General features: G+C 52.4%; 1 protein-coding gene across 2 annotated transcripts in view; it reads left to right on the top strand.

Moving 5' to 3' along the window:
* Positions 1-231: 231 nt before the first annotated feature.
* The window catches only part of LOC121446259 (equilibrative nucleoside transporter 4), a 30,720-nt gene continuing 7,967 nt past the window's right edge, over positions 232-22,984 (top strand). Inside the window, exons 1-5 of one of the 2 annotated variants that reach the window (XM_041648758.1) lie at positions 232-391; positions 14,975-15,154; positions 20,328-20,459; positions 21,261-21,374; positions 21,834-21,962. In XM_041648758.1, coding sequence (XP_041504692.1) covers positions 14,986-15,154; positions 20,328-20,459; positions 21,261-21,374; positions 21,834-21,962 — 544 coding nt within the window. In that variant the 5' untranslated portion in view covers positions 232-391; positions 14,975-14,985. Of the gene's footprint in view, positions 392-10,317; positions 10,464-14,974; positions 15,155-20,327; positions 20,460-21,260; positions 21,375-21,833; positions 21,963-22,984 lie in introns of those variants that run through there. The other variant, XM_041648757.1, reaches the window with a different exon arrangement.

Genomic DNA, 22,984 nt, shown 5'->3' with positions numbered 1-22,984 from the left:
GCTGATATCCTGGGGTCTCAGAGCTCATGAGTCCTCCTAGTTTTTTTTTTTTTTTTTTTTTTTTTTTTTTTTTTTTTTTATAGACTCAGACACTGAGGCCCACAGAGGGACAGAGCCCTGCCTTAGGATGTGCCGCCCGTGGTTGCCAGGGCCCCGCTCTGCAAGGCTCTGCTGGGCACTGTGGCTGTAGTTACGGTGTTTTCTCAGCGCCTGGGAACAGATGGCCCCAGCTCCCACCCACGGAAGCCAAACATTTTCCCTGGCTCATTCGTTCAGAAGCCTGCTCTTGTAAATAGAGAGTAGAAGAGCTTTCCCAAGCGGTGCGCGCGGCTCACAGAGACCTGCCGCCACGAGGAGAAGCCTCGGAGGGAGGGGGCACAGCAGGACTCAGGTAAGCAAGACACCTCCCCGGGGGTCCCCAACAGGGCTAGGAGTCCCGGAACACCGAGGAGTGATGAATTAGGAGAGAACAGCGCAGGCTAGGCGGGCTTGGGCTCAGTCTTGCCTCTGCCACTCCCGTGGTGTCTGGTTGGGGCTCTCTGGCATCAGTTTTCTTGCCTGTGAAATGGACACACTGTGAGCCTTCTAGAAAGTGGCTTAGTCTCCAACAGTCTGTGCACTTGCCTCCCTTCACATGGGGTGGGGTCATTTCAGGGTTATCTCACTTCGCCCTCTTTCATCAAGCCTTTTTTCTGCTCATTCTTCTTATTTCCTCTGCTGTGTGACCTTGGGTAAATGTCTTCACCTCTCTGGGCCTCATCCCAGGGAACTTAGAGATGAAGGAGCACAAAGGAAGTGAAGACGAGAAGGCTCTATGGGGGGGGGGGGACTTCTCCAGGAGGGGGAAATCTGTGTGGATAACATAGGCATAAAAGACTACAAGGCTGGGCCCAGTGGGGCATGCCTGGAATTCCAGTACTGAGGGGGAGGCAGGAGAATCAGAAATTCAAGAGCAGTCTGGGCTATGTACCAAGGAAGGAAGGAAAGAGGGAGGAAGGGAAGGAGGGAGGAGAAGAAAGAAAAAAGGAAAGATAAAAGGGAGGAAATCATAGGACCAGGAAGCGAGGCTTTAAGGGATAGGCTGGGGGGAGGTGGAGCTGCCCATGGCAGGCACCAGAGTTCACAGGAGTACAGGAAGACAGCCAGCGGAAAGGGATGCAGTCGGCACCCCCATGGCGGCAACAAGCCTAGGTGCCCCTGAGGTGTTTTACCCCATCCTCTCCAAACCCTGACATCCGCACCCGCAGTGGCCAATAATGAAGAGTTATTTCCAGCTGGAAAGCCTTTGGAGCAGGGCCAGGCAGCTCCTGGATCCCGAGCCAGCCTCCAGCGGCACCCGCAGCCTTGATGCCCGCCCTGGGAGTCCCAGGAAGAGCCGGATGCAAGGGAACCACTATCTGATTGCCAGACCTAGCAGTCTCGGGAGTGGTGTTTGGGGAGCACTTGGAAGGATAGGTTTGGGGGGCTGGGAAGGGATGGACATTTGCCCTGCTGCATTGTGTGACTTGAGTCCTCCAAGAACCTGACCGCCCTCTGTGCTAGCAATGGCAAGATGCAGATCCCAGCAAAGTATGCATTGCCCGCCCCTCCCTGCCCTGAGCCTGGCAACGTGTGGCAGGCAGCACATCCTTGCCCTCCCAGGACAGTTCCTTTTTTCCTTCCTTCCTTCCTTCCTTCCTTTCTTTTTAATTTTAAGTTCTTTTTCTTCCTTTTTCTTTGTTTTATTTTTATTTCCTGTCATTTTCATTTGCTTGATCTTTTTGAAACAAGGCAAGCCCAGAACTCACCGTATAGCCCAAACTGTCCTCAAATTCCTGATTCTCCTGCCTCCACCTCCCCAGCTGCTGAAATTGCAAGAGTGTGCTAACACGCCCTGATGCATGCTTAGCCAGCACTGCGGGATTGCGGTGTCTTCATAGCCCACGACACAAGTGCTTCAAAAATCAAGACTGAGGGGATTTCATGGGAAAATGAATTTATTTATTTTTTTTTTATTTTATGTGCACGTGTATTCTGACTGTGTGTTTGTTTGTGCATCATGCATGTACCTGGTGCTCACGATGCCCTGGGATTTGAGTTACAGCTGGTTGAGCTACTTACCATGTGGATGCTGGGAGTTGAGTCCAGGTCCTCTATAAAGAGTAGCCAGTGTTCTTCTCACCACTTTGCTGTCGATCCAGCCCCAACAAAACTAATTTTTAATACCTCTACCCCAACCCCAGTACTGAGCACTGAACCTTGGGTATTATGTAAACCACGCAAGCATTATGTCTTTATTATCTTTTTCAGGGTTGGGGACTGAACCGCTAACACACTAAGCAAACACTCTATGATTGAGCCCAGCCCCTCCTTTGGGGATTCTAGGACAGCATTTTACTGCTGAGCCACACTGAAGCTCTGGTTTCTGCCCTGGAGGCCTTGGGGATCTGTCCATGGTGCTGGAATATAAGCCAAGCCACGAGGGAGTTGATTCTCAGGTCCCAGCCCGCAGCTCATGCAGGTCCCTAGGCCAATCTGCTGGGGACGCTCTGCCCAAGCTCAGATTTTGATGTCTTTTACTTGGTTCCCCCAAAGGGAGGAAGAAATTCCAAGTTCTTGGGTCTCTGTGAGGATAAGTGTGGTTAGTGTGTCACAAAGATGTGTCACTGTGACTGATTATAACACCCACCATCCCCCAAGTGGAGCCCTGGCTTCCCCTTTTACCAGCTGTCCTCTTGTCGTCTGTGAAAGGGCTCCCTGGGCACAATGTCCCTGAGAACAAGAGCAGGTGTCAATATGAAGGCCACACCCACACTTGCTCACTCTGACCAGCGCAATGGCCCTCCCTCCCCCTGTCTCTCCCCACTTCTTGAGCAGGCCTCCTCCACAGGCTTCTGCCTGCTTGTGGGTTGATGGGAAAGATCATAATGGCTTTAAGCTAATAAGTTGAGAATAAATTAGGTTTATGTCCACAGAAATCACATGACAAAGGACAGACCTGAAAGAGCTTTGGGGGCGGTAGGGGATACCCTCGGACTCTTTCTCTCTTTAATTTTTAAAATTGCATTTTCTTGTTGTGGGGAGGGCACACTTGCCAAAGTCAAAGACAGCTTGCAGGTGCAGCATCCTCACACCTGCGAATGCTCTCTCCTCTCTCTCTCCTTTCTAACTCGTTTTTTTTTTTCTGTGACAGTTTCAACATTTAGCCAAGGCTAACCTTGAACTTGCAATCCTCCTGTCTTGGCCCCTTAAGTGTAGGCATAACAGACATAAGCCCTTGAAATTTATTAAACATAAGATGGGCCAGAGGCTGACTGTGGAATGGGAGGGCGGCTGATATCTGAGAAAAGAAACGGAACAGGCTGCGAACACCCATCGCGACTCCCTTTGCTTTCATTTCTGTTTAGAATTGTCATAATAAATGATTAGCAGAGAAAGTGGTTAAAGGCACTTGCCGGCAAGCCTGGTGCCCTGAGCTCAATCCTAGAACCCACACGGTGGAAGGAGAAATTAAGAAAGAGGGGAAAGAAGAAAGGAGGGAGGGATGGAGAACCCGGATGCTGTGTGTGGAACCCAGGCTGAGTCTAAGGTCTGGCCATGGGTCACGGCTTTTAACATCTGAACAACCTGCTTACGTCTCCTAAGTGCCGGGGTTTATAGATGTGCACCACCACACTTGTGTGTGTGTTGTATGTATGCGTGTTGTATGTACAAGTGAGTGCAGGTGTGTGCACCTGTGTGCCATAGGAGGGTGTCAGGGGTGCTGCTCTATCTCTGTCTTACTCCCTTGAGACAGAGTCTTGCACGTAACCAAAAGCTATGTGGGCAGCCAGCAAGTCCCAGTCATCCTCCTGTCTCTGTCACCACCTCCACAGGGCTGGGTTACAGGAGTGCCTGTTTATATGGGGACTTGGGGATCCAAACTCAGATCTTCACGCTCAGGCAGCAAGTGCTCCTATCTACTGAGTCATCTCTCCAAGCCCTGTTTGTTTTTGTTTTGTTTAGACAAATTTCAGGTAGCCCAGACTGGTCTCAAATGTCCTATGCAACCAAGGGTGATCTTCAACTTTTCATCCTCCTGCCTCCACCTCTGGAGTGCCAGGATGACAGGCGCAGCCACCAGGCAGGACTAACACTTCTGCTGCACAAATGCTCGCAATGTGCAGGACACATTGTGTCTCCAGGACACAGAGTACCATCTCCTCCTCCCCGTATCGCGCCCTCCAGCCCCACCTCCCCCTCAGAGGGTAGCTAGCACCTGATTTCCTTAGAGTCCTCTCGTCTGTTCTAGGAATTCACAGAAATGGGGCCACGTGATGTGTTCCCTTGTGTCTGTCTGTTCGCTCCAGAAACGCATCCGAGGCGCACACAGGTGCAGGGCACGAGGAATTCTTAATGTTCCATTGTGAGTGGGCGCCACGTGGGGGAGGGTTTTATCCATCTCCCGTTTGTAACACATGGCCTGTCTCCAGCTTACTACTATGAATAAAATGTACAGTTGTCCCTCGGTATCTGCAAGAGAGTCTATATAAAACCCTGCTGGTACCAGAACCCAAGATGGCTTGTTAAATTATGCTGTGTTTTGCATAGAACCTGTGCGCTTACTTTTTTTTCCTTTTTGAGAAGACGAGGGTCTCATGTAGCTCAGGCCAGCCTCAGTTACTAAGTAGCCAAGGATGACTTTAAGTCTCTGTTCCTCCTGCTCCTACCCCCCAAGTGTTAGAACTGCAGGTGCACCCCATCCTGCCCCTTTTTGTGAAGTGCTGGGGATCGAACCCACGGCTTCACATATGCTAAGCAAGTACCCAGGCAACTTAATTACATCACCAGCCGTATAACATTTTATCAGAGTTTTTTTCTTTTCTTTTTAGCAACTATGCAAATAACCATAGGAAGCCGGGCGGTGGTGGTGCACGCCTTTAATCCCAGCACTCGGGAGGCAGAGGCAGGCGGATCTCTGTGAGTTCAAGACCAGCCTGGTCTACAAGAGCTAGTTCCAGGACAGGCTCCAAAACCACAGAGAAACCCTATCTCGAAAAACAAAAAACAACAAAAAAAAGCAAATAATCATATGACTTCCCTGTTCCCATAGGTTAATGATGAATTGCTGGGAGTGTGGCTCAGTGGGAGAGCACTTGCCTAGCATTTGTGAGGCCACAAGTTCTGTTCTCAGTGCACGTGTGTGCGCGCACACACACATACACACGCAACTAAAGAATATTCTTGTGGCTGGGAAGACGGCTCAGCAGTTAAGAGCACTGGTTCTGGCAGAAGACCCTAAATTAATCCCCAGCACCCATACAGCGAGTCATAACTGTAATTCCAGTTTCGGGGGACCTGGACCCGATGGCCTCTTCTGACCTCCTTGAGCAGTAGGTAGACACCCATGTACTTACATGTATGTAGACAAAACACATGGATAATTTTATTTAAAAAAAATTCTTTAGAGAGACCACCCTGTCGCTTTCAATGTAGCTTGTTCCTGTTTTCCAAAATTTCCTCAATTCTTGTTGCTATGTTTAGAATTTTTTGCAACTATTTAAAGATGAAATGCCTGTTGTTTTCTTGGAGTAATCTTCATCAGGTTGAAGGGTCTCTCTTTTCTTGTGCTTTTACATAACACTGGGGTTCCATCACCTTTAAAACTTTCATGGGGGGGGGTGGCTGGAGAGATGGCTCAGTGGTTAAGAGCACGGATGTTTGATTCCCAGCACCCATGTGGCAGCTCACAACAGTCCATAACTCCTGTTCCAGGGGATCTGATATTCTCACACAGACATACATGCAGGAAATACTAGTGTAAATAAAATACAAATAAATTATTTTTAGATTTATTTAAATTATTATTATTATTTTATGTTCATTGGTGTGAGAGTCAAAAGCCCTGGAACTGGAGTCATTCAGGACCTCTGGAAGAGCCGCCAGTGCTCTTAACTGCTGAGCCATCTCTCCAGCCCCCAAACAAACTGTTTTAAAAAGCTCTTATAGGATTTTTATATGAAGCCATTGATGCCCACTGTGTAACTCCAGACCATGTTCTACATAAGTTGCTTGTTGTGGGGTGTGTGTGTGTGTGTGTGTGTGTGTGTGTGTATGTATGTGTGTGTGTTGCTGAGCCTGTTTGTCGACCCCAGCATATTTGTGGAGACAGAGTCTCCCGCTGACCCTGGAGCAAGCCGGTTTGGCTAGAATGGCTGGGAGATGAGCCCCAGGTCTCTTGTCTTTGCCTCCCTTGCACTGGGATTTCAGGCCCATGTCATCATTTTTTATGTGGGCTCTGGGGACTTGAACTCAGGTCCTCACGCTTGCACAGCATGTCCTCTGCTGACTGAATCCTCTCCCCAGGCCCCAGGTTCCTAGGTTCCTCTTTTTTTTTTTTGTTTTTTTTTGTTTTTTTTTTTTTGTTTTTCGAGACAGGGTTTCTCTGTGGCTTTGGAGCCTATCCTGGAAGTAGCTCTGTAGACCAGGCTGGTTTCGAACTCCCAGAGATCCACCTGCCTCTGCCTCCCGAGTGCTGGGATTAAAGGCGTGCGCCACCATCGCCCGGCCCCCAGGTTCCTCTTTTCTGATGGTAGGTTTCTGCTCATTTACCGTTTCTCGGAAAGCCATCTTATCCGGCTTCTCTGGTTTTTTTATCCATAGAGTGGAAGCTATCTTTTGGATCCTGCCCCACTTCCTCTTTCTGTGTCACTTAACACTCTCACGCTACTGGCTTCCCATATTAGTCTAAATCCTTTCAAGCCATGTGCATAGCTTGGGGACTTAAGAGTTCTCTGTGGGCTTACACGAGTCTACTGATTTCCTTGGGTTTTTCGATTTCGCACTCACATTGTTTCCTGCTGGGAGGCATGTGACTTCTGCACCTCCTTCAACTACGTGGCCACCTGCAGAGCTCGCTATTGCCACCAGCATCTTAGAATGTAAAGCCTTTCTATATTTAGAACTAATTCCTTGGGTTAGCTTTTCTGAACCAAAGGGTAGGCATGCTTTTTAGGCCAAAGTACTTTCCAGAAGAATTATTTCAATTGATGTTTGAAACAGCAAGAGAGCTATTTATTTACTTATTTAATTTGCACTTCTGGGGATGGTACCCAGCCCTATTATGCTAGGTAGGGGCTCTACCATTGAACCACACCCCAGCCCCTCACTGGGGGATTCTAGGCAGGTGCTCTACCACTGAGCCGCACCCCAGCCCCTCACTGGGGGATTCTAGGCAGGTGTTCTACCACTGAGCCACACTCCAGGCCCTCACTGGGGGATTCTAGTCAGGGTCCCTATCACTGAGCCACATCCCAGTCCCTCACTGGAAGATTCTAGGCAGGGGCTCCACCACTGAGCCACACCCCAGCCCCTCACTGGGGGATTCTAGGCAGGGGCTCTACCACTGAGCCACACCCCAGCCCCTCACTGGGGGATTCTAGGCAGGGGCTCTACCACTGAGCCACACCCCAGCCCCTCACTGGGGGATTCTAGGCAGGGGCTCTACCACTGAGCCACACCCCAGCCCCTCACTGGGGGATTCTAGGCAGGGGCTCTACCACTGAGCCACACCCCAGCCCCTCACTGGGGGATTCTAGGCAGGGGCTCTACCACTGAGTCACACTCCAGCCCCTCACTGGGGGATTCTAGGCAGGGGCTCTACCACTGAGCCACACCCCAGCCCCTCACTGGGGGACTTTAGGCAGATGCTCTACCACTGAGTCACACCCCAGCCCCTCACTGGGGGATTCTAGGCAGGGGCTCTACCACTGAGCCACACCCTCAGCTCTCTTCTTACCTTTCATTTTAAGACAGATTCTCTCTAAATTGCTCGGGCTGGCTGGCTGGCTTCCAGGTCACTCTACAACAAGGCTAACCTTAACTTTTGTTCTTCCTGCTTCATCTTCTCAGGAAGATAAGGATGTCAATGTCTGAATCTGTTCTCATCTCCTCCATTGATAAAATATCTCCGCAAGCTCCAATGGCCTCCTGGCCTTGTCTGATTTCAGTTCTTGACCTCTCCTCCCCCTCCTTTTTTCCTCCCACACTCTCTCTCACTCTCCCTTCTTCATTTCCCCTCCCTCTCTCTGTTCTTCAGGGGTCAGGGCAAGATCTCTGTAGCTCAGGCTGGCCTGGGATCGTGGTGCACTTGGCTCAGCTTCAGCCTCCCAAGTGCTGGGACTACACCACACCCGGCTTCACTGCTCTCTTAACTTTCCCAGCCTCTGCAACTGTGTTCTTGCTACTCTCGCCTAAAGCACCCTGGCTACAGACCTTGCCGACACAGTCCCCTAGGGTCCTTTCCATCACTCAGATGCTGTTTTCCCTGAGTGGCCTTCGCTAGCCACTGGACAGCGGCTTGTCTCCTTCCCCATGTGCTGCAGCCCACTCCACCACTCTGTCTTGCCACATCTCAGGAATTTGATGGAACACGATACCTGAATATCCCTAGCGTTTCTTTTCGTGGAGGGAACACTGCTTAGAAGTCTCCCATACCCAGGACAACAGGAGTGGCTTCCTGGTCTCCAGGAGGCCCTTGCAAAGCTTTATTTTAACTGGGGGGTAGAGTAGGTTTTCGTGTAGCCCAGGCTGACCCTTGGATTTCTAATCCTCCTATCACCACCTCCCAAGTGCTGGGATAAGAGACATGTGCCATAGTTGAGCTATGACCATACCACCAAAGCTTTAGACCGTGGCAAGCTGGGGATCATAGGGAGATTATTGTGATTCACTAGAACCTCCAATAGGCCATCTTCATCTGGGGTTTGCAGAGCTGCAGAAGAAGGCCAGCGGACACACACTGTTCCTGAATGTACACCTGACACTCTGTTGAGTCAGGTGTGGTGATGCACTCTTATCATCCCAGCACTCAAGAAGCCGAGGCTCAGGGATCCTGGGTTCCAGGCCAACCTGGGCTCCAAAAGGAAAGGCTACCAAAAAAAGGGGGGGGGGCACTCCTCAGAACTGTTTGAGGGAGGATGGCAAGATGATAAGAAAGAACCCAGGCACTAGCAGAACCAAACGGGTTTCCAAATTTAAGTGAGGGGCATCCAGCATCCAGGAACGGCATCTCTCTGTACCTTGGTCCTGAAGGCCCCTTATCCCCACAGACAGGTCCAACTAATTTCCTGGCCTCATTTTTATCGGCCCCCATGGGACACATGGCTGGGACCCGGGTCACAACAGATCCCTCTGCAGCAATCAGCGCAGGCCCCAGGTCAGCGTCACAAGTAGTAAACTTAAGCTCCAGAAGACAGCCTGACAGGAAGGTTGAAAGGACTGAAGAGGCCAGCAAGGACACCAAGCCCACCCTGTGTGCTAGGCTGTCAGATATGGGTTGTAGAGGAGCCAAGTGGGGGAGGTGAGTGGGTAGAGGGCAGCACTTCCACTGAGAGCCATGGTGCAGGATAGGGATGGGTATGTGCTGTGTGTGTGTGTGTGTGTGCCGGGGTGGAGGGGTGGGGGGGGTGGGGGGGTGGGGGGTTAAGGTGGGGGGGTGGGGTGGGGGGTGTGTGTGCAAGGGGAAGGGAGGCAGGGCACGTGCGAAGGTTGTGGGCAGGGTCATGAGGGGCGGGGCTATGGGAAGTGATGGGCGGGGCTAGCAGGTGGTCGGGAGGGACACTGGTCATATACAAAACCTGGAGGCAGGATCAGGTAGGTATGACAAAGTGGGCCCCGAGGAGGGAGTGGAGCCTGTGGGGATAATAAGGGGTGGGACTAGGCAAATGAAGTTGAATGGTGGACTCAGGCTGAGAGAGGAGAGGAGAAAGGGTGTGGAAAGAATAGAGGTGGGGCTCAGTAGTCCCCGCAGAGGGGGAAGGCAGAAGAAGGGGACGGGATCTATGGTCTGGGTTGGGACTGGCCAAGGGCACCGCAGGAACCAGAGTGAAGACAGCTGAGAGAAGTGGGAGCAGAAGTGGAGGCAGTTGAGAGGCGGGGCTATGGGTGGAGCCATGTAGAGTGGGTGGAGCATGGTTAAAGAAAATGGGGCGGGGAATATAGGAAAAAAGGGTAGGGCTAGGGGCGGAGTGAATAGGAGCGAAAATAGGAGTTAGGACCAGATTCAGTGGGTGAAGCGAAGGCGTGAAGACAGGGAGGGGCGTCTGGGTGGTGGTAGGCTCCTCTGGAGGCGGGACGTGGGTGGAGCCATGTGGAGTGGGAGTAGTGTGATGGGGCAGGGTCAGAGATATGGGGCAGAGCGTCTGGGTGGGAGAAAGCTTAGCTGGAGGCGGGACTTGGGCGGAGCCATATGGTGGGCGGAGCTGTGTGGGCGGGGCCATGCGGACGGGCGGGGCACGGGCCGGGCTTGCTCGCTGCAGCTGCTGCGCCGCCCACCCCCCCACCCCACCCCCAGCACGCGCTTGCGGACCCGGGCCCACGGACCGGGACAACCGGGAGGACGCCCGCCGCGCCCGGCCCAAGCCTCGAGGAGCGGGGCGCAGCGTGCAGGGTCCGGGCGCGGGCGGCGGGCAGCCACCGAGGATCCCAGCCTGAGGCCGGCCGAGGTGAGTGTCGCCACGGAGGTGGCGGAGAGACGCCGGCGGGGACCTGTCGGAGCCTTTGTCTGCGGCGCGCGGCCCCAGTCGCGCCGCCTCCCCTCCCGCCCTCCCAGGCGCGGGATCCCTGCCGCACTCCTTGTCCTGGGAAGAGGGGTCCTTTCTCCCAGTGCCAGACCCCCTGCATCCCAGCTGGAAGCGAGCGCGGGACGCAGGCTCTAGAAGGGGACAAACGCGGGTGGCCTTGGCCGAGCCGGGTCGTGGCACTGCAGCCTCTCTTGGTCACACCCCAGGGGTCCTTGCACCTGAAGTTGCTTCCGGACCCACTTCCTTCCATCTATCCTTTCCGTACAGCCAGTCCACTTCTAGTTCATGGGAAGGTTCTGGCAGAGGCGGGGCCTGGGCACTGGGTCACGACCTCCGAATTGCTGTAGAGGTCTCCCCTTTGCTGGGGGCCGTTTGAACCCCAAGTCCAACTTTGGTTCTGCTGGGGTGCCTGCTGAAGAAACATCAGGGTCTGCTAGTATCGGGACTTTGCAGAAACCTAAAGCATGGAGGGAGGTGGGTCCAAGCTGCCCCTCAGCCCTGCGGGCATCCCAGGCCTTGATCGGTCTGTGGCACTGAAGTTACATTCATCTGTCCCCTGGTTCTCAAAGAGGAGCTACCTCAAGGGATTCAAAACCCACAATCCTGCAGCCGGGAGTGGAGCCTTAGGATGCGCAGGGAGTCTCGCTAAACAACGAGTGGGCACGGGACAGGGGCATCCAAGGACATTTAGTAAGCAGGACTTGTGGTTGGAGCCAGAAGTTCAAGGCCCTATGAGGTTGAGCAGGTTGGCTTTCCAAGTGAAATTTAGTTCCCTGCCCCTTCTGCTGGCTTCAGGTGTGGGGCAAGCAGCTTCCTATTCAATCGCTACAGTAACTGCGAGGGGACTGTTGGTGGTCAGCCAGGTCAGGGACCAGTTAGAGCTGTCTGGCTGTGGGTTTGGCATTTCTCCTTTTTGGTCATCCCTTCTGCAGACTGGCGCTGTGTGCCTAGTTTTACAAGACTGCTGAGAGCTAGGAGCCCTCTTTGGCCCACTCGGTGCTCAGGGGTAGCTTACATCAGTATTAAAACGCCAAGTGTGAGCAGCTAAGCTTTTTCTACCAACCACCCACTCACTCTCTGTGAAGTACTCTGTCACTCTCCAGGTGGGTGAACTGGTGCCAAGGATGGTCTGAGGGCTAGAGAAATGACCTGTGTCATCTCCGATGCTTTTGTGACCAGCACAGAGGAGATCCCAAGTCAGGAGTGTAGACAAGAGCTTCCTTTCCCGTGTCTATCAGCATGCCCTTAAATTTTAATTAAAGCGAATATAGATGGAGGGAAGATCCAAGCCCCTGGATGCTAAATGTGGGGGGCTGGGAGAGGAGAGAGATGAAAGCCATGGGGACAGTGTGGGTGGCAGCTGCCCGCCACGCTGACTGAGCCAGAGCAAGCAGCCTGGCAGGATGCCGAACACATCCGCCTTCCCGGATGGTGTGGCCTCAGTCAGGCAGAATCCTTTTATGCTGGTCCGACTTGACTGGGAGACTGAATCATGGGAGCCCCTACCGAGCAGGGGCCAGGCGTTTTGAATCTCAGGTGTCCTCCAGGACTGAGGTTCCATCCTGGGTGGATCCATGGACACTGAATGGTATTCCAACAGTGGCCCCTTGCCCAGTACTTCCTGTCTGGGGGGGGGGCGTTGGTGGGCTGGAGTCTGATCCGGTAATTCTAAGCCTTCCGTAACCCACCCCTTTGGAGATCAGGCAGGTGTGTGCCGAGTGACAGACGGGACCAGGATTGTACCCAATGCCACTGTCGTTCAAGCCCAGGTCAGCTATGTCCTAAGCCCTTCTAAGTCTCTTCCAAGTCCAGATGTTGCTACTAGGACCAAGTAGCAGGAGAGGTGCCCTTTGCCTGGAGAGGAGGGTCATCTGGCTTCCCAGCTCCCAGAAGTTCCCAGCCTCTTGTCTATATCACTCTGGGGTCAGCCACCAATATGGGCAGAGCTCCTTGGGCCCCAGAGTTTAAGTATGTGGCAGGCTCTGAGGTCCCAAGGAGACGCGAGTCTCGGTCCCTGACGCTAACACAACTTTGTTGAGAGTTAGAGTGGAGAGAAGTCACATCCAGGAGGAAGACTTGGTAACTGGTGGGGAAAACTCACCTTGGGCTCTGGGAAAGGGGTAAACTGAGGCAGGAGAGCTGCAGAAATGACCTGGCAAAGAAATGAAAACAGGTGGATATGGCACAGGGCATGCTGGTGGCACAGGACCAGAAATAATTGATGTAGTTCTGAAAGGTGGGGTCTCTTAGGGGTGGGGGCCTCGGCTTCTTCCGCGGCTTCTCTCACTTGTGCTTGCTGACAGTGAGGCGCTGTCTCTGACCATGGTCTGGGTCCAGTGCCCCGGTGTGCCCCTCGCTACGTGCGTCTCATGCTCTCGGAAGAGCGGGTATGTTTTCTCTTCAGACCACACTTCAGCAGTGTTTTAAAACTCACCTGATAAAGGTTAGAGGGAGAAAAGATAGACACCCATGCACACAGGGGTACCTGGGCATTGGGGCTCTTCCCAGCCATGGGTTCCCTTTCCTCCAAAGATAAGGCAGATCTGAACTGAAGCAAGAAACACTGAGGCAAAACTACAATGGGTGTGACTTACTGGTAGAACACCTGCTAAACCCTCTCAGTGAGGGGCTGGAGTTCTGGCTCAGTGGGAGAGCACCTTCCCAGAATCCCCCAGTGAGGGGCTGGGGTATGACTCAGTGGTAGAGCACCTGCCTAGAAACCACTAGTGAGGGGTTGGGATGTGGCTCAATGGTAGAGCCCCTGCCTAGAATCCCCCAGTGAGGGCTGAGGTGTGGCTCAGTGGTAGAGCCCCTGCCTAGAATCCCCCAGTGAGGGGCTGGGTTGTGGCTCAGTGGTAGAGCCCCTGCCTAGAATCCCCCAGTGAGGGGTTGGGGGCGTGGCCCAGTGGTAGAACAGAATCTTCTTGAGGAACTGGAGCTGCGGTTCAGGACCCCAGAAAGACATTATCACACAAACCTGGGTTGGATTCTGGACTCTACTACTTACTGCCCAAGAGAGTAGAGTGGGCATTATTCACCCTGCATCGCTCGCTCCTGTTGACTGGCTAAGAAATGCATAGCAGCACCTTCCTCTCAGAGGGGAAGGATGAGTGAGAGTCTCAGCTCTTGACTGGCAAACAGTCTCCGTAATGGCACCCGTTGTTTCTGATTGCTCACTGTGTCCTGGCATTCCAACGCCAATATATTTTTCCACTCCTTATATGTATGTCTCCTTTGCCCAGTGTTTTCTCCTGCGTGAAGGCCACCTAATTGTCCTTGGGACAAAGACCTCCAAACTGGGTTCCTGGGCTCTAGCCTTTGCTCTTCCCACCCGGTTTCCATAGCAACAGGCAAGGTCACATCACCTCGTTGCTGAGCTTGTATCCTTTATGATGAAACATCAAAGGAGAAACTGGGCTGGAGAGATGTCTCAGCAGTCAGGAGCACAGACTGTTCTGGCAGAGGAACCAGGCTTGGTTCCCAGCACCCAAGTCACGTGGCTTGCTGTTGCTCATAACTCCAGGTCTAAGGGGATCTGAACCCTTTGAGTTCCTCAGGAGCCAGCCCTCATGTACACAGATACACATAGGATTAAAAATAATAAGACAGGTTTTAAAATATATTTTTATAAGGATGGGAGAAATAAAGACAGATGTAGTGGGGCATTCCTGTAGTCCCAGGTCTGGGAGGCTGAAACATGAGGATCACAAGTTGTAGGCCATCCTGGGCTGCAGAGCAAAACCCTGTCTCAGAACAAAGCAGATATAACTCAGTGACAGAGGATCTGCCTAGAATCCCCCAGTGAGGAGCTGGGGTGTGGCTCAGTGGTAGAGCACCTGCCTAGAATCCTCAGTGAGAGCCTGGGGTATGGTTCAGTGGTAGAGCCCCTGCCTAGAATCCCCCAGTGAGGGGCTGGGGTGTGGCTCAGTGGTAGAGCATCTGCCTAGAATCCCCCAGTGAGGGGCTGGGGCGTGGCTCAGTGGTAGAGCACCTGCCTAGAATCCCCAGTGAGAGCCTGGGGTGTGGTTCAGTGGTAGAGCCCCTGCCTAGAATCCCCCAGTGAGGGGCTGGGGTGTGGCTCAGTGGTAGAGCATCTGCCTAGAATCCCCCAGTGAGGGGCTGGGACGTGGCTCAGTGGTAGAGCACCTGCCTAGAATCCCCCAGTGAGGGGCTGGGATGTGGCTCAGTGGTAGAGCCCCTGCCTAGAATCCCCCAGTGAGGGGCTGGGATGTGGCTCAGTGGTAGAGCTCTTGTATAGCATGTGTGCGTACCTGAACTTCATCCCTAGCTGACAGAATGTATTCAAACAAGTAAACAGGTGGGTGTGGGGTGAATGGACGGACAGCCCCCAGGTATGAGGCCTAATGATGAGGTATGGGAACATGGTGTCCCCTTCCTTACCGCTTTTCCTGCCTCACCTCCTTTCCTCACAGCCTGAACTGCCATGGGCTCCATCGGAAGCCAGCGCCTCAAGGAGTCCTGTGTGGCAGCCACATCTGGCCAGAGTGTGGTGACAAGCTTCAGCTTTGACAACTTCCAGCTAGAGACAACAGCAGAGGGGGCTCAGGATCCAAGTGTCAGAGTCAGGGGTGTCCCCACTTTCACAGACCCCGGTAAGTAAGTGGTACTGTCTGCCTCAGGGCCATGACTGGCCACATGGCCTCCAGTCAACCTTTGGGACAGCAGGAGCCTCAGGTTGTCATGGAGACTAAGAGACTCAGTCAGGATGAGTTAGGTGGCTAGGGTAACAATTACCACCCATGCCCCCCCCTCCCCCGCTCTGCACTGTGTCATGTGACCTCTGCTGTTCGCCATCCATAGTGACAGGCCATGGCTGTAGAAGTCCCTTTTTATTTGTTAACTGTTTCTGGCCACTGGGAATGAGGCTTGGAGGTGAAGTTCAGACAGCTGCTTCTCAGTCCCACCATGTGATCTGGGACAAAGCTCCAAACATCCCTGAGCCGTCTCCCCAAACTGAAGCACTGTCCCAATCTACTGTGCAGCTGGCCTGGCAGAGCAGGTCTGCTGTGGGACAGGCTCAGGTTCAGCCCTGCTACCGTCCCTCACCTGCTTGGGGATTTTTTGCATGCTTGAGGGACGGTGCCCCGTGCAGCGAAAGTCAGTGTTCCTTAGCGCCATCCTGGGAACTCGGGGGCCACCTGGGAGGTAGAATTTTGAGCAGTTTTTTGCAGTAGTTCTGCTCCTGGCTTGGAAGCATTCTTGGCCTCTTTGCCCCTGTGTGGTGAAGTTCTGCTGGCTGAGCCCCATGTTGGGTTATGAAGTACACCCGCTCCTGTGCAGAGAGGAATGAAGTCAATTCAGTGCTCGCCCCCAGGGTGACAATAGACACGGTGGGGGGAAGGCCCTGGCAGACAGGGCATAGGCGCTCTGGGCAGTGCTCAGGCATCGGTGCTGATTTGAACTGTAAAGGCTGCAGTTATGGTGCCCTTGGTGTTGGAGGCTGTCACCCACTAGGGTTCAGTCAGAGAAAGAGAATCAGGAAATGCTCAATAGGGAGGGAGGGAGGGAGAAAGTCAGGTAGATGATTGAGAGATAGAAGGATGATAGAAGATAGATAGATAGATAGATAGGATAGATAGATAGATAGATAGATAGATAGATAGATAGACGGGCAGACAGACAGACGGACAGAAGGCCAGGTATGGTGGCTCACACTATAATCTTAGCATCTGGGAAGCTGAGATAGGATTGCTACAATCCTGGACCAGCCTTGCTATATAACTAGATTTCATCTTAATAAAACCAAATGAACAATAGATATCTGGGTGGTGGTGGTGCACACCTTTAATCTCAGCCCTTGGGAGGCAGAAGCAGGCAGATCTCTGTGAGTTTGAGCCAGCCTGGCCTACAGAGCTAGTTCCAGGACAGTTAGGGCTGGTACGCAGAGAAACCCTGTCTCGAAACCAAAAATAAGTAAATGATAGACATCGGAAAAGACAGGTGAATAGGTAAATGATAGATGGATGAGTGGATAAATGGGTGAGTGGATAGATAATGACTAGATGGATGAATAAAAGGACGACTGAGGAAAGGGTGTGTGAATGAGTGAGTGGTTTGGATGAGGATGAATGGATGGATAGTGGATCGGATGGATGTGTGAATGGATGATGTAAGGACAGGTGGATGGATGAATGGATGATGTATGGACAGATGGATGGATGCATGCATGCATGCATGAATGGAGGATGTATGTATGTATGGACAGATGGATGAATGCATGAATGGAGGATGAATGGATGCATGGATGGACGGATGGATGAATATATGCATTGCTGCTGGATGTGGGGATGCATGCCTGATTAGATGGTGGATCGATGGATGAAGGATGGATGATGTATAGCAGGATGAGTGTGTGGATAGATGGATGATGGATAGGAGGAAGCATAGTTATAGATACGATATGGATCTGTGCACATGTATAGATTATAGATATTTATTATAAGAAACTGGGCCTGGCAGTGGTGGCACACAACTTTAATCCCAGAACCCTGGAGGCAGAGGCAGGTGGGTCTCTGTTAGTTCGAGACCAACCTGGTCTACAAGAGTGAGTTCCAGGATAGGCTCCAAAGCTACATAGAGAAATCTTGTCTTGAAAACCAAAGGGGAAAAAAGGAAAGAAAGGAAGGAAGGAAGGAAGGAAGGAAGAAAGAAAGAAAGACCAGCTTACTAAAGTGTGGCTGGCAAAGACATTATCTAAGTGCACATTCTGTTGATATAACAAAATACCTTAGGCCAGGTACTTTATAATGAATAGAGGCTTTTTAAGCCTTCAGTGGCTGGAGAGTCAAGAACCTGTCACCAGTTTCTATTTGGTTCTTGTGAGGGCCTCATGGAGAGGCACCACAGTAGTGGGAACCTGAGGGGGTGTCACATGAGGAGACAGGAAATGGGAACAAGTCACAGGAAACCCAGACTTATTGATGGCTCGCTCGTTCAGACTCCCAGGAGTGAGAGCACACTCCCTCAGAGAAGCATCAACTCATCTTAAAGGAAGAACCACCTGGGCTGGAGAGGTGGCTCAGAGCTTAAGAGCCCTGGCTGCTCTTCCAGAGGTCACGTGACCACGGCATATGTTCAGGATGTGCTCTTTCACTGGTCCGTTTAGGTTCCCTTTGCTGCAGCAGAGACAGACACCTGCCTGCCACTCTGGCCCTGGCAGGTGGCTGAGCCTTTATTTCTGAAGGCTTGGGACATTAGGAACCTTGCTTGCACTGGGTTCTGGGGGTCTCCCATTAGCTGTAACACATTAGCTGTAATCAGAAGTGCCACAAGAAGCCAAGAGGTCCTCTCATATGCCAGGCATATTCTTTTATTTGTTTGTTTGAGATAGAGTTTCTCTGTGCAACAACTCTAGATGTCCTAGAACTCACTTTGTAGCTCAGGTTGGCCTCAGACTCACAGAGATCTGCCTGCTTCTTCCTCCCAAGTGCTGGGATTAAAGGCGTGTGCCACCACACCTGGTGCCAGGCATATTCTTTCTTGTTCCTATAGACAGCATCGACTTGCCATCCCTTGATGGTGGGGATCAATCAATTCCCCATCCTTGGCTGTTGAGTCATGGTAAGAGTGACAAGCCTTTGTGCCTCAAGTGACACAATCGTGGTGTCTTGGTGTCAAAGCTAGGTCATGATTCCATCCATGTATGTAGTATGCATCCCGGTTGGCAGAGTGTTTGCTTAGTGTGTGTGAGGCCCTGGATTCCATCCCTAGTATCAGATAAATCAAGTGTGGTGGTGTGTGCCTGTAATCCTAGCACTCAGGAGGTAGAGATAGGAGAATCAGAAGTCCGAGGTCATCCTTAGCTACCTGGTGAGTTGGACGCCAGCCTGAGGTCTTATTGAGGGTAGGGGAAAGAAGAAAGGAAAAGGAAAGAAAGAAACCTACCAGATCAACAGGGACAGAAATGAGCGTTTTTATCAGTAGTTGTTAAAGGGACAATGATGGGTGTCACTGCCATGTCCACCCTAGTTCCTGAATCCCAGCATCCTGTCTGGGGAAACAGATGCCCATCCTGAACACTAGAGCATTAACTCCTGCTAGCCCCACACTGCATGGTCACTGGCTGACCCCATCACAGGTCTTCAGAAGGCCACCCCACTATCTGGTCAGGTTTGCTCTTCCCTTGGCTGGGACCAGGGTGGTTGTGATGGCTGGGTATTGGCTGTGACGATGGTGGACAGCAGTTACAGTGACAGCACCCATGGTGGCCAGAGTGGCTGGGTTTGTTACTTGTCTCCCTGTTGTGATAAAGTACCTGATGTGGAATTTAAAGAGAGGGGAAAGTTTGTTGTGGCTCACAGTATAGAAGATGCAGTTGTCATGGTGGAGAAGGCATGGCAGCAGGGTCATGAGCTGCTCAAAACACTGCGTCTGTAGTCAGGGAGCAGGGAGACCAGAGCTTCGTTTAGCTCACTTTCGCTTCCCACTCAGTCCAGGACCCCAGCCCACAGGATCGGCGCTACCCACATTCAGAGTGGGTTCTACCACCTCATGTAACCCAGTCTAGACATTCTGTCAGACATGGCCAGAGATTGTTTTTCCATTGTGAGTCTGAGCCCTGTCTCTTTGACAATTGAGATTGGCTATCACTGAGCCTGGGGAATCAGAGGAAAGCCCTTGCTGAGCAAGTGTGAAGACCTGAGTTCAAATCCCAGAAATCATATAAATCCTGGCACAGCAGTGCACATCTGCAATCCACCTGCCTCTACCTCCAGAGTGCATGGATTAAAGACATGTGCCACCAGACACAAAACATTTAAAGGCTAGAGAGGTGGCTCAGAGGTTAAGAGTTCTTTCTGAAGCCGGGTGGTGGTGGCGCACGCCTTTAATCCCAGCACTCGGGAGGCAGAGGCAGGCAGATCTCTGTGAGTTCGAGGCCAGCCTGGTCTACAAGAGCTAGTTCCAGGACAGGAACCCCGCCTGGCTAGCTTATGCCCCGAAATAACAACACACAAATTGTATTCTTTTAAACACTGCTTGGCCCATTATATCTAGCCTCTTCTCAGCTAACTCTCGCACCTGGACTAGCCCATTTCTAATAATCTGTATAGCCCACGAGGTGGCTTACCAGGGAGATTCTAGCCTACATCCATCCTGGGTCGGAGTTTCATGGCGTGTGCCCGGGAGAGGAGAGCATAGCATCTGCTCCAGAGAGCAGAGCTGTCGAGTCTGAGCTCACTTTCTCTTCCTCCCAGCATTCTGTTCTGTTTACTCCACCCACCTATGTTTTAACCTATGAGAGCCAAGCAGTTTCTTTATTATAATTAACCAATGACCTTCCTCCATCAGCTACGGAGAAACCCTGTCTCGAAAATCCAAAAGAGAGTTCTTTCTGCTCTTCCAGAGGACCCAAGTTCAGTTCCCAGCACCCATGCCAGGTGGCTCGCAACTGCTTATAACTTTAGGAAATGTGATACTCTCTTGCTTCTATGGGCACCTGCACTATGTGTGTGCCTGCACACACACACATGCATGCATGCATGCACATAAACGCACGCATGCATATACGCACACACGCATGCAAGACACATGCATACACATACACACACACACACTGAAAAATAAATAAACAAACAAACAAACAAAAAATAAACAAATAGATTAGGCATCACTGTGACTATGATGTATGTGGCCTTGAAGACAGTGATGTGGATGGCAGGGGCCATGGTGGTCGACAGTGGTGGTGGCGGTGGTAGACGCCAGCCCTGCTGCAATGGCCACAGCCTGAGTGTGCTCACTAGTCTCTCGTGGCGTCTCCCCACTCAGCTGTAGAGGAACCTGTGCCAGACGACCGCTACCATGCCATCTACTTTGCCATGCTGCTGGCTGGTGTGGGCTTCCTGCTGCCATACAACAGCTTTATCACCGACGTGGACTATCTCCACCACAAGTACCCAGGTGGGTCCCTCTGCCGTCCGCACCGCCCTCACGGGTGGCTCAGTACCCTCTGCCTGGTCCAGGGCCTTCTGGGAATCCCACGGTGGGGGCCCTGCATGGAGAGAATGGGCTGGTGTGGTTTTCGGGGACACAGTAGGGAACTTGTACTGTGCTGGGTAGATGACTAACTGTGGCATGGCCTTATCTGGGGAGCAGAGTAGTTACTTTTCTTGTTGCTATGGTAAAAGGCCTGGTAAAAGGCCTGGCAAAAGCCGCTGAAGGGAGCACGGGGCTTGTTCTGACTCATGGTTTTCTGAGTGTGGTCCACTCTGAGAGGGAAGGCAGGGAAAGCACGGTGGAGGGATTGAGAGGCTGGCTGGGCACACGGCAGCCACACTCCGGAAGCATAGAGTGAACTGGAAGTGCCCCGCCCCCCCCCCCCCCCATAAAACCTCATGGCCCTCCCGGGTGGTTCACTCCCTACAATGAGGCTCCACCTCCCGAAGGTTCTACAACCCTTCCCAAACAGCATCACCAGCCGGGGACCAAGTGTTCCCGTGTGAGAGTCCATGGGAACATTTCACATTTAAACCTCTGCAGGGAGTAAAGGTGGGCTCTGGACCTACGTATGGAGGCTGAATTAGCCCGGGATCAACATCGCAGGCTGAGGGACAACTGTCATGTAGGTGACTCTCAGCTCCGCCAGCAATGGCTGAGTGACCTCAGGGTAGCAGTCAGCCCCCTGGGGAGAGCGAAGAGCCCTTGCAGGGGTGAGTGTAGAGGTTGGAAGTCCCTCTGAGTCACTGTGGCTCTTCTGTGCAGGGACCTCCATTGTGTTCGACATGAGCCTCACCTATATCTTGGTGGCGCTGGCGGCTGTGCTTCTGAACAACGTTGTGGTGGAGAGGCTGAACCTGCACACTAGGATCACCACAGGTATTCAAGGCCACCCTGCGCTGTCCCCTCCCAGAGGCTCCACGTTCCTCCTGAGAGCGCCTAGCCTACGACACCTGCCCACCCAGCTTCCTAGCCTTGTCTGTGAAACGTGTTGTTTTTCTAGGACCACTGTGGGCTCTGTGATTGGAAATCAGGGTCAGCACAATACAAGCACCTCCACAGGCTCTTGTGACCCGCCCCGTTACAGCCCCAGATCCCTACATAAACCCTCCCCTTTGTCCATCCCTCTGCACAGTGGTTTTTAGCTCCAAGGCTTAGCTCTAATGCCTACTCCTCCAGGAAGCCCCCAGAATTTTCCTGTAGACTCTCCTGAAGTTTTCTACCTGCCTAATATTCTAGCCACAGTGTCTGAGACCCAGCTCTCTGGAAAATGGGGTGAGGCGAGGAGCCCCCACCTGGCGCTCACCATGACCCTCCCAATTTCTCTGCTCCCTGCAGGCTACCTCCTTGCCTTGGGTCCCTTGCTCTTCATCAGCATATGCGATGTGTGGCTGCAGCTCTTCTCTCACGACCAGGCTTATGCCATCAACCTGGCCGCCGTGGGCACCGTAGCCTTTGGATGCACAGGTAGGGAGTGGGGCCAGGATGCACCGGGAGGGCTGAGCCCAAGAGCTCTGTGGTCCTGTTGTACAGGTAATGCACCCTACAAGGCTGAGTCAGTCCAGATGCTGACCATGTGTCTGTGGACACCCCAGAGTGCACATATACACCACACACATGCACCCTCATGCGCACCGAGGTGGCTCTCATGTGGCACAGGCTTCGAATGCCATCCTCTGGTTCTCTTGAACTTCGGATCCTCCCATGGCCACCTCCCTAATGCTAGGATTATGAGCATGTACCCCCATACCCAGACTGTGCAGGGCAGGGCGTAAGACTCAGGGGATCATGGATGCTAAGCAAGCTCTGTCCTAGCTAAGCTACGTACCCAGCTCACTCCCTCTTCTGGTTTTTGTTTGTTTTTTAATTGAGACGGGGTCTCAAGCAGTCCAGGTTGGCTTTGAACTCCTAATCCTGCTGCCTCCAGCCCCCAAGTGTTGACATTGCACGGATACATCCATAAGCTCAGTTCGCCCTTGCTTTTTTTTTTTTTTTTTTTGTTTTTTTCGAGACAGGGTTTCTCTGTGGCTTTGGTTCCTGTCCTGGAACTAGCTCTTGTAGACCAGGCTGGCCTCGAACTCACAGAGATCCACCTGCCTCTGCCTCCCAAGTGCTGGGATTAAAGGCGTGCGCCACCACCGCTCGGCATCGCCCTTGCTTTTGCTGCATGGTCCAACCCCACCAGAAAAGGGGCAGGAGCTGGGTCCCATACAGCCACACAGGTATTTAGGTTGACAGTCCCATCTCAAGCGATCACCTCTACCGTCACTGCTATTGGGGAAAAGGACTGAGAGTTTGCATTGCCTCAGCAAGGGACACTGTCATCTCTGCTCCTATCAGACAGGACTTGTCAGTGACCTTGAACCCCAGAGGCAGGGAAGCGGCTGCTCTGTGTGCACCAAGTTCAGAGCAACACCCTTTCCTTGCCATGCGCCGTATGGCTGTGTTAAACCTCACTGCCACTCTGAGCTAACCTGGCCTCCAGTGGC

This window comes from Microtus oregoni, unplaced genomic scaffold, assembly GCF_018167655.1.
Source record: "Microtus oregoni isolate MIOR12 unplaced genomic scaffold, Mior012 000003F_ref0000135, whole genome shotgun sequence".
Lineage (NCBI taxonomy): Eukaryota > Metazoa > Chordata > Mammalia > Rodentia > Cricetidae > Microtus > Microtus oregoni.
The sequence above is the reverse complement of the archived record's forward strand: the minus strand, read 5'-3'. Positions and strand labels throughout refer to the sequence as shown.